The following is an 11,700-nucleotide window of genomic DNA, read 5'->3' on the forward strand; positions in this document are numbered from 1 at the left end:
CAGGTCCCTTTTAAATCTTTCCCCTCTCACTCTGAACCTATGCCCCTCTAGTTTTGGACTCCCCAACCCTGGGGAAAAGACCTGACTATATACCTTGTCTACATCCCTCATGATTTTTATAAACCTTTATAGGGTCACACCTCAGCCTCCGGCGCTCCAGGGAAAAGAGCCCCCAGCCTCTTTTTGTAACTCAAACTCCGTCAACATCCTTGTAAATCTTTTTCTGAGCCCTTTCAAGTTTCGCAACATCCTTCCTATAGCAGGGAGACCAGAATTGAACATTGTATTCCAAAAGTCACCTCCCAATGTCCTGCACAACTGCCACATGACCTCCCAACTCCTATGCTCAATGCACTGACCAATCAAGGCAAGCATACCAAATGACTTCTTCACTATCCTGTCTACCTGGAACTCTACTTACAAGGAACTGTGAACTTGATGTTCACGCCTGGCTCTGTAGGAGGTGATAGAAGTGGCTATAGTGCCCCCTAGCTTAGGCGATGACTGATACACCCAGTGTCCTTGGATAGAAAGGGCTGTGAGAGAGTATTTGGTTAGGGTTCATGCTAGAAAATCCAGGTATCTCCAGAAAAGCAATGGATGGTAGATGTACCCACAATGCCTTGCAGTTAGGAAAGACCTCCATTAAATACACAGGCCTTCCATCTGCACTTCACCTCCCCCCGTAACTCCCACTGCCAATCAGACTGGATAGCCACTGCCCTAGCCACTGGTCAACCCACTGATTGCTCCCCACGCCTCGAACACCACTGACCACTCCCACACCACTGACCACTCCCCACACCTCTAACACCAACGACCATCCCCACATCACTGGCACCACTGACCACTCCACCACTGACACTACTGACCACTCCCACACCACTGACCACTCCCCACTCCACTGATACCCACTGACCACTCCCACACCACTGACACCACTGACCACTCCCACACCACTGACACCCACTGACCACTCCCACACCACTGACACCACTGACCACTCCCCACTCCACTGACACCCACTGACCATTCCCACACCACTGACACTGCTGACCATGCCCCACACCACTGGCACCACTGACCACTCCACCACTGACACTACTGACCACTCCCACACCACTGACCACTCCCCACTCCACTGATACCCACTGACCACTCCCACACCACTGACACCACTGACCACTCCCACACCACTGACACCCACTGACCACTCCCACACCACTGACACCCACTGACCACTCCCACACCACTGACCATGTCCACACCACTGACACTACTGACCATTCCCACACCACAGATACCACTGACCACTCCCACACCACTGACACCACTGACCACTCCCCACTCCACTGACACCCACTGACCACTCCCACACCACTGACACCACTGACCACTCCCCACTCCACTGACACCCACTGACCACTCCCACACCACTGACACTGCTGACCACTCCCCACTCCACTGACACCCACTGACCACTCCCACACCACTGACCATGTCCACACCACTGACACTACTGACCACTCCCACACCACAGATACCACTGACCACTCCCACACCACTGACACCACTGACCACTCCCCACTCCACTGACACCCACTGACCACTCCCACACCACTGACACCCACTGACCACTCCCACACCACTGACACCACTGACCACTCCCCACTCCACTGACACCCACTGACCATTCCCACACCACTGACACTGCTGACCACTCCCACACCACTGACACCACTGACCACTCCCCACTCCACTGACACCCACTGACCACTCCCACACCACTGACACCCACTGACCACTCCCCACTCCACTGACACCCACTGACCATTCCCACACCACTGACACTGCTGACCATGCCCCACACCACTGACACCACTGACCACTCCACCACTGACACTACTGACCACTCCCACACCACTGACCACTCCCCACTCCACTGATACCCACTGACCACTCCCACACCACTGACACCACTGACCACTCCCACACCACTGACACCCACTGACCACTCCCACACCACTGACACCCACTGACCATTCCCACACCACTGACACTGCTGACCATGCCCCACACCACTGACACCCACTGACCACTCCCACACCACTGACACTACTGACCATTCCCACACCACAGATACCACTGACCACTCCCACACCACTGACACCACTGACCACTCCCCACTCCACTGACACCCACTGACCACTCCCACACCACTGACACCACTGACCACTCCCCACTCCACTGACACCCACTGACCATTCCCACACCACTGACACTGCTGACCATGCCCCACACCACTGACACCACTGGCCACTCCCAAACCACTGACCACACCCAATACCACTAACACCACTGACCACTCCCCACACCACTGACCGCTGCCTACACAACTGGCTTCTGCCCATAGCACTAATCTCTGATGACAAACACCCACCACTGACCAGACCCCTCCTTACTGACCATGTTGCTCCCTGCCAACCACACTCCTCTCAACTAACCACATCCCTCTGCCCCAGCCACACCCCTGCACTGACCACGCTGCCCTGTGCTGGCCACGCCCCTTTGAACAGACCACACCCCTCTCCGCTGACCACACCCTTCTGCGCCATCCACACCCCTTTGAACAGACCACACCCCTCTCCGCTGACCACACCCTTCTGCGCCATCCACACCCCTTTGTGCTGACCACACCCCTCTCTGCTGACCACACCCTTTATCACCCTGCCCTGCTTGACTCAGGGAGTTGGGCGAGGTAGAATTGATGGGTGAAAACTGAGGGCTGTTTCGGAACGCTGCCCCCTCGCCCCCCAACCCCACCCTCCGTCGGTGATCAGCTCTCACATTCACACCAGGGGCAGCAGGCTACATCAGAAAATAATCATTAAATGTAAAGTTGTGATGTCAAGCCAATGTGGGTGCTGTGCGGACTGGTGAAAGAGTCTATGGCTGGGGGTGGGTGGTTTGGTAAGAGGGATAGTCTGAGGTTACAGTTCCAACAATTAGGACCCCAGTGATTTGTGGAAAAGGGTCTGGAATACGCTGTCGGAGATTGTGGGGGGGGTGGGGGGGGGGCGTGGGACTCAAGGGATTAGGGTCTGGAATGTACTGTCTGAGTGTGTGGAGGAGGCAAGGGACTCGAGTGGTTAGGGTCTGGAATGTATGTCTGAGAGAGTGGGGAAGGCAGGTTCACTCGAGGGGTTAGGGTCTGGAATGTACTGTCTGAGAGTATGGGGGAGACAGGGGTCTCGAGGGGTTAGGGTCTGGAATGTACTGTCTGAGAGAGTGGGGAAGGCAGGTTCACTCGAGGGGTTAGGGTCTGGAATGTACTGTCTGAGAGTGTGGGGGAGGCAGGGGTCTCGAGGGGTTAGGGTCTGGAACGTACTGTCTGAGAGGGTGGGGGAGGCAGGTTCACTCGAGGGGTTAGGGTCTGGAATGTACTGTCTGAGAGTGTGGGGGAGGCAGGGGACTCAAGTGGTTAGGGTCTGGAACGTACTGTCTGAGAGGGTGGGGGAGGCAGGTTCACTCGAGGGGTTAGGGTCTGGAATGTACTGTCTGAGAGTGTGGGGGAGGCAAGGGGACTCAAGTGGTTAGGGTCTGGAACGTACTGTCTGAGAGGGTGGGGGAGGCAGGTTCACTCGAGGGGTTAGGGTCTGGAATGTACAGTCTGAGAGCATGGGGGAGGCAGGGGTCTCGAGGGGTTAGGGTCTGGAATGTACTGTCGTGAGAGCATGGGGGAGGCAGGGTCACTCGAGGGATTAGGGTCTGGAATGTACTGTCTGAGAGTGTGGGGGAGGCAGGTTCATTTGAGGGGTTAGGGTCTGGAATGTCTGAGAGTGTGGGGGAGGCAGGTTCATTTGAGGGGTTAGGGTCTGGAATGTCTGAGAGTGTGGGAGAGGCAGGTTCATTTGAGGGATTAGGGTCTGGAATGTACTGTCTGAGAGAGTGTGGGGGGGCAGGGTCACTCGAGGGATTCGGGTCTGGAATGTAGTGTCTGAGAGCGTGGGGGGGCGCAGGGTCACTCGAGGGATTAGGGTCTGGAATGTACTGTCTAAGAGCGTGTGGGAGGCAGGTTCATTTGAGGGGTTAGGGTCTGGAATGTCTGAGAGAGTGTGGGGGGGCAGGGTCACTCGAGGGATTCGGGTCTGGAATGCAGTGTCTGAGAGCGTGGGGGAGGCAGGTTCATTCGAGGGATTCGGGTCTGGAATGCAGTGTCTGAGAGCGTGGGGGAGGCAGGGTCACTCGAGGGATTCGGGTCTGGAATGTAGTGTCTGAGAGCATGGGGGGGCGCAGGGTCACTCGAGGGATTAGGGTCTGGAATGTACTGTCTAAGAGCGTGTGGGAGGCAGGTTCATTTGAGGGGTTAGGGTCTGGAATGTACTGTCTGAGAGCGTGGGGGAGGCAGGTTCATTTGAGGGGTTAGGGTCTGGAATGTCTGAGAGAGTGTGGGGGGGCAGGGTCACTCGAGGGATTCGGGTCTGGAATGTAGTGTCTGAGAGCGTGGGGGAGGCAGGTTCATTCGAGGGATGCGGGTCTGGAATGCAGTGTCTGAGAGCGTGGGGGAGGCAGGTTCATTCGAGGGATTCGGGTCTGGAATGTAGTGTCTGAGAGCGTGGGGGAGGCAGGGTCACTCGAGGGATTCGGGTCTGGAATGCAGTGTCTGAGAGCGTGGGGGAGGCAGGTTCATTCGAGGGATTCGGGTCTGGAATGTAGTGTCTGAGAGCGTGGGGGAGGCAGGGTCACTTGAAACATTCCAAAAGGAGTTGGATGATGATTGAATTACAAAGAATAGGCTCATAGGGAGACCTAGTACAGTCATGATTGCCAGAATGGCCTTCGTGTGCAATGTAAGACTTCTGTGGATCAGCGTGGAGGCCACGTTTACTGATACTTATTCAGACAGTTCGTCCATCAGGTAATGCCTTGTCTCTTCACTCCCCCTACCCTGCAGACCCGCTGAATTCCTTTCTGCAAACAATGATCTCTCTCAATCTCAAAACCCACAACTGAATCTGCCTGTACCCCACTGTGGGACAGTCTGACTCAGATCTCACCCTCTCACTGCCTCATCCTCCTTTTCATGTGGTCAGATTAAGACCTTGAGAAATAGAATCAGGAACAAGCCAATTGCGCACTGCGCAACCTCCCCCCCACCCACCGCCGAGCAGGGTCATGGCTGATTCCTCACACCTACTTTCCTGCAACTCTTAAATTCCCCAACTGATCAAGAATCTATCGATCTCAGCCTTAGGTTTACACAAGGCTTCTGGCCTCACAGCTCTCTGAGTTCCAAAGATTCTCCACCCTCCTCATCTCAGTCTTCAATTGGTGTCCCTTTATTCTGAGATAATACCGTCTAGTTTCCCATGGGGAGGAAAACATCATTTATCCTGTTCAAGCCCCCTAAGAATCCTCTCTGTTTCAATAAGATCACCTCACATACTTCTAAACTCCAACGAATAGAGTCCCAACCTGTTTGAGATAATGGGAACTGCAGATGCTGAGAATCTGAGATAACAAGGTGTGAGGCCGGATGAACACAGCAGGCCAAGCAGCATCTCAGGAGCACAAAAACTGACGTTTCGGGCCGAGACCCTTCTTCATCTCTGATGCTGCTTGGCCTGCTGTGTTCATCCAGCTCCACACTTTGTGATCCCAACCTGTTTGATCTTTGTCCATAAGACAATCCCTTCACATCAGGGATCATCCAAGCGAATCTTCTCTGAACTGCCTCCAATGAAATGATATCTTTCCTTAAATAAGGGGACCAAAACTGCCCACAGAACTCCATAATTAGTCTCACCCACACCTTGTACGTGTGCAGTAAGACTTCCCTACTCTTATACTCCAACCCCCTTGAAATAAGGGCCAACATTCCATGACCCTTCCTGATTACCTGCTGCCCTTGGGGCGCTGGCTTTCTGTGTTTTGGGCACAAGTCCCAAACGCCCCCACCTTTTATAAGACCACAAGACGTAGGAGCAGAAATGAGGCCATTTGGCCCATTGAGTCTGCTTCGCCATTCAATCATGGCTGATAAGTTCCTCTACCCCATTCTCCTGCTTTCTCCCCATGGCCCTTGATAATTGAGAACCTATCTATCTCAGTCTTAAATGTACTCAATGACCGGGCCCCCGCGGCCTTCTGTGGCAGTGAATTCCATTGATGCGCCACTCTCTGGCTGAAGATGTTTCTCCTTATCTCCGTTCCAAAGGGTCTTCCCTTTATTCTAAGGCTGTGCCCTCTGGTCCTAGTCTCTTTTGTGTTACAGTTTTCTCTCCATTAAATGTTACTCCCTATCAACTCAGAGCAGACTCCCAGCTTTACCAGAGATAATGGGAACTGCAGATGCTGGAAAATTCCAAGATAATAAAATGTGAGGCTGGATGAACACAGCAGGCCAAGCAGCATATGAAGGGTCTAGGCCCGAAACGTCAGCTTTTGCGCTCCTGAGATGCTGCTTGGCCTGCTGTGTTCATCCAGCCTCACATTTTATTATCCCAGCTTTACCTCTCCCCTCTCAGGGAGGACACTTCCAGCTTTTGCAGCCGATGTCACAAGATTCCTTCGACACAGGAAACCAATCGGCCCATTGCGCTCGCACAGCTCTTCAAATGGGCATTGTCGGCGTGTGACAAGCCTTCCCCACCCCTAGCCTTGCCACACTCCCCCGTCCCTTCCCCCAAGCTATTTAACACTTGCAAACTATTTCTACACAAATAAGCATCCAATTCCCTCCTGAACGTCTCCACCAGACCTCCAGGCAGTGCATTCCAAATCCGATCACATACTCGACGTTTGCAGATCGCTTCCAGGCTGTGCCCCTTTTCATTTTTTGCTGCTTTTACACTTCTCTCAGTTCACTTCTCCCAGCTCCCTCATGGTCTTGAAAACTTTGATCAGGCTTTCGAATGTCCCCCAAAGAGAACAGACTCCCCTGATTTATCCTGACCACCGCAGTGTCCCTTCCCCGGAAACATTTTTGAGAATCTTTTCCAGATCATCTCTAATCACCTTCCTAAAGCGCGGAGCCCAGAACTGGATGGTAGAGGTGCAGACAATGTTCTCTAGTCGCCTACCTACTTCATGATGACAAAGTGTGGGGCTGGATGAACACAGCAGGCCAAGTAGCATCTCAGGAGCACAAAAACTGACGTTTCAGGCCTAGACCTGATGAAGGGTCTAGGCCCGAAACGTCAGCCTTCCTGCTCCTAAGATGCTACTCGGCCTGCTGTGTTCATCCAGCTCCACACCTTGTTATCTCAGATTCTCAGCATCTGCAGTTCCCATTATCTCTACCTACTTCATGGTCTTGTTACTGAAGCTATTGGATTCCAACAGGATTAGACCAGGTCTACACAGGAAGGATGTTCTTGATGGTGGTGGGGGGTGGGGGCGTTGGATGGTCAAGAACCAGTGGGGGGAGGTCACGAGGCGACAGGGTGGCCCTGACATGAGCAGAAATGTCTTCACCCAGAGAGTGGTGTGAAAGTCTCGGAAATAGAAAGCAGTCAAGGGCAAAATGTTGAATGTTTTTCGAAATGGAGTTTGAGACAGTTCTTAAGGCTGAAGGGATTAGAGGATGGGGGAGGAGAAAGTGGGAATGTTGGATGAACAGTCATGACCATGTTGAATAGGGGTATAGCAGGCTCGAGGGGCTGAAAGGCCTATTCCTGTTTTCTCTGTTACTGGTAAAATTAATATCGGTTGTGTTTTTGCATCCCTCTGTCTACGTTGTTAGACTCCTGAATGGACCTCTCAAATTTTAAATTTAATTTTTATCTCGCCCTCTGCACACCTTCTCTGTAGCTGCTAACTCCCTCTGATCTTTGTATGCACTGCACACAAAACAAAACTTTTCACTGTGCCTCAGTACATGTGACAACGATACATCAGATCAAATCTGTTGCGAAACAATTAACAATTACAGAAAAGCTGGATATATAAACTATCGCTTGATATGCCAAGTGTGAAGAGATAAGAAGTAGAGCTGGTAAGTTTGCAGTTGACACCGAAATTGGAGCTGTAGCGGACAGGTTACTTCAGAGTACAATGGGATCTTGATCAGGTGGGCTAAGAAGTGGCAGATGGAGTTTAGTTTAGATAAATGTGAGGTGCTGCATCTTGGAAAAGCAAATCAGGGCAGACTTAAACATTTAACGGTGAGGTCCTGGGGGGTGTTGCTGAATAAAGAGACCCTCCAGTGCAGGTTCATAGTTCCTTGAAAGTGGAGTCACAGGTAGAGAGGGTAGCGAAGAAAGCATTAGGTAGCCTTGCCTTTATTGGTCAGTGCATTGAAAAAGGGAGTTAGGAGGTCAAGTTGCGGCTGTACGGGACACTGGGTTAGAGCCACTTCTGGAATACTGCATTCAATTCTAGTCTCCCTGCTGCAGGAAGGGTTGTTGTGAAATGTAGAGGGTGCAGTAAAGATTTACAAGAGTGTTGCTGGGGTTGAAGGATTTGAGCTATGGGTTAAATTTGCTGGGGCTATTTTCCCTGGAGCATTAGAGGCTCAAAGCTGACCTTATAGAGGTTTATAAAAGCATAAGGGGTATGGATAGGGTGAATAGACAAGGTCTTTTCCCCCAGGGCAGGGGAGTCCAAAACTAGAGGGGCAGAGGGTTAAGGTGAGAGGGGAAAGATTTAAAAGGGACCTGAGGGGTAACTTTTTCACACGGAGGGTGGTGCGTGTGTGGAATGAGCTGCCAGAGGAAGTGGTGGAGGCTGGTACAGTTACAGCATTTAAAAGACATCTTGGGGGGAGGCGGTGGTCTCATGGTATTGTCGCTGGATTGTAAATCCAGTGATCAAGATAATGGATCAGGGGACCCCGGTTCAAATCCTGCCGCAGCATGTAGTGGAATTTGAACATTTAATGATGATGGTGAATCCATTGTCGATTGTCAGGGAACACTCATCTGGTTCATTAATGCCCTTTAAGGAAGGAAACTGTCATTCTTACCTGGTCTGGTCTACATGTGACTCCAGTCTCACAGCAATGCGGTTGACTCTTAACTGCCCTCTGGGCAATTGGGCAGTAAATGCTGCATTGCCAGCGACACCCTCATCCCATGAATAAAATAAAACATGAATTGGAAGGGTTTAGAGGGCTATGGGCCGAACGGGACTTCATTAATCTCGCAGATAGTAAGAAATGCTGATGCTGGAGTCAGAGATAACACAGTGAGGTATTCTTCAGAAGGGTCCTGACCCAAAACAATCCTGATCTTCTGGTGCTGTGTACTCTCAACGGCACACTGTAGGTTAACTTAAGATATCGGGTTGGCAAGGGTGAGTTGGACAAAGGGCCTGTTCCCATGCTGTACAGCTCTACGACTCTGTAATATCTCAATCAATGCACCCGTTTTCCAATTTGTGTGTCATGTTATATAACAGTTTGCTAAGTTGCTGGGCACTGGGAGACTCGGATTTAACCTTAATCTCTCGGTAGCTGGGGGAGAGGGGGATAAAGAGGATTTGACGTTACTCTCTCGGTAGCTGGGGAGAGGGGGATAAAGAGGATTTGACGTTACTCTCTCGGTAGCTAGGGAGAGGGGGATAAAGAGGATTTGACGTTACTCTCTCGGTAGCTGGGGAGAGGGGGATAAAGAGGATTTAACCTTAATCTCTCGGTAGCTGGGGGAGAGGGGGATAAAGAGGATTTGACGTTACTCTCTTGGTAGATAAAGAGGATTTGACGTTACTCTCTCGGTAGCTAGGGGAGAGGGGGATAAAGAGGATTTGACGTTACTCTCTCGATAGCTGGGGAAGAGGGGGACAAAGAGGTTTTGACGTTACTCTCTCGGTAGCTAGGGGAGAGGGGGATAAAGAGGATTTGACGTTACTCTCTCGGTAGCTAGGGGAGAGGGGGATAAAGAGGATTTGACGTTACTCTCTCGGTAGATAAAGAGGATTTGACCTTATGCTCTCGGTAGCTGGGGGAAGAGGGGGACAAAGAGGATTTGACGTTACTCTCTCGGTAGATAAAGAGGATTTTACGTTACTCTCTTGGTAGCTAGGGGAGAGGGGGATAAAGAGGATTTGACGTTACTCTCTCGGTAGATAAAGAGGATTTGACCTTATGCTCTCGGTAGCTAGGGGAGAGGGGGATAAAGAGGATTTGACATTACTCTCTCGGTAGATAAAGAGGATTTGACGTTACTCTCTCGGTAGCTAGGGGAGAGGGGGATAAAGAGGATTTGATGTTACTCTCTCGGTAGCTAGGGAGAGGGGGATAAAGAGGATTTGACGTTACTCTCTCGGTAGATAAAGAGGATTTGACGTTACTCTCTCGGTAGCTAGGGGAGAGGGGGATAAAGAGGATTTGATGTTACTCTCTCGGTAGCTAGGGGAGAGGGGGATAAAGAGGATTTGACGTTACTCTCTTGGTAGATAAAGAGGATTTGACGTTACTCTCTCGGTAGCTAGGGGAGAGGGGGATAAGAGGATTTGATGTTACTCTCTCGGTAGCTAGGGGAGAGGGGGATAAAGAGGATTTGACGTTACTCTCTCGGTAGATAAAGAGGATTTGACCTTATGCTCTCGGTAGCTGGGGGAAGAGGGGGATAAAGAGGATTTGACGTTACTCTCTCGGTAGATAAAGAGGATTTTACGTTACTCTCTTGGTAGCTAGGGAGAGGGGGATAAAGAGGATTTGACGTTACTCTCTCGGTAGATAAAGAGGATTTGACCTTACTCTCTCGGTAGCTGGCTGGGACCATGTCCAAGCGGTACATATCCTTCGCGTAATATTCCATTGGGCCGCTCCTCACACACAGGGTCTCCCTACGGCGAGCCCTTTCCCTCAGCATGTCCCGGGTGCTGTTGTACAGGATCATGGTTTCCAGAGGCACTTCATCAGGAAGGTCATCAGGGTCGGGAGCCTCCTTAAGCTGCAGCTTACTGAGGATCTGTCCTCGGATAGCCTCGATTCTCCGGTGCCTGTACAGCTCTATGTCGAGGGTTGGGCACGTGGAGAAGCTGAGTGCTCCCGGGGCACAGGCTAGCAGCAGCATCAGACCCAGCAACAGCGACATCCGGCCCTTGCCAACGCACTGAGGGGGCTGGGGGGGAAAGACTCATGCACAGCACTGCCCTCAGCTGCCAGAGCACTCGGGGGCACAGTCCCGCTCTCACCCTCTCTCCCCCCGGTTCCCTTTCTCCGTCTGTCTCTAACCCTGCTCCTCTCTGTCTTCCCCTGTTCCCTTCTCTCTCTCTCTCACTCTGTCTTCCCCTGTTCCCTTCTCTCTCACTGTCTCACTCTCTATTCCTGTTCCCTTCTCTCACTCTCTAACCCTGTTCCTCTCTCTCTCTCTCACTCTGTCTCTATCCCTGTTCCCTTCTCTCACTCTCTAACCCTGTTCCTCTCTCTCTCACTATTAAACTCCTGTTCCTCTCCGTCTCACTCAGTCTCTATCTCTGTTCCCTTCTCTCTCTCAGGCCTGAATCCTCTCTCTGTCTCACTCTGTCTATCCGTGTCCCCTTCTCTCTGCCTCACTTTCTAACCCTGTTCCCTTCTCTCGGTCACTCTCTCTCTCTCTCTAACCCAGTTCCCCCTTCTCTGTTTCTCTCTCACACACACTGCCTCTCTCTTTTTTCCCCCGGACCCTTCTGTCTGTTTCTCTCTCTCAACACACAGTCTCTCTATCTCTAGTCCCTTCTCTCTGTGTTCTTGTTCTGTATCTATCTCTCTTTCCC

At 51.6% G+C, this 11,700-nt stretch overlaps 1 protein-coding gene across 1 annotated transcript in view; it reads right to left on the reverse strand.

Moving 5' to 3' along the window:
* Window positions 1–11,694, reverse strand: part of LOC125449372 (transforming growth factor beta-2 proprotein-like) — a 29,558-nt gene extending 17,864 nt beyond the window's left edge. Inside the window, exon 1 of the mRNA XM_048525122.2 lies at window positions 10,700–11,694. Within this exon, the coding sequence (XP_048381079.1) occupies window positions 10,700–11,039 (340 nt within the window). The 5' untranslated portion in view covers window positions 11,040–11,694. The remainder of the gene's footprint in view (window positions 1–10,699) is intronic.
* Between the last annotated feature and the right edge of the window lie 6 nt (window positions 11,695–11,700).

This window comes from Stegostoma tigrinum, chromosome 42, assembly GCF_030684315.1.
Source record: "Stegostoma tigrinum isolate sSteTig4 chromosome 42, sSteTig4.hap1, whole genome shotgun sequence".
NCBI classification, from domain to species: domain Eukaryota; kingdom Metazoa; phylum Chordata; class Chondrichthyes; order Orectolobiformes; family Stegostomatidae; genus Stegostoma; species Stegostoma tigrinum.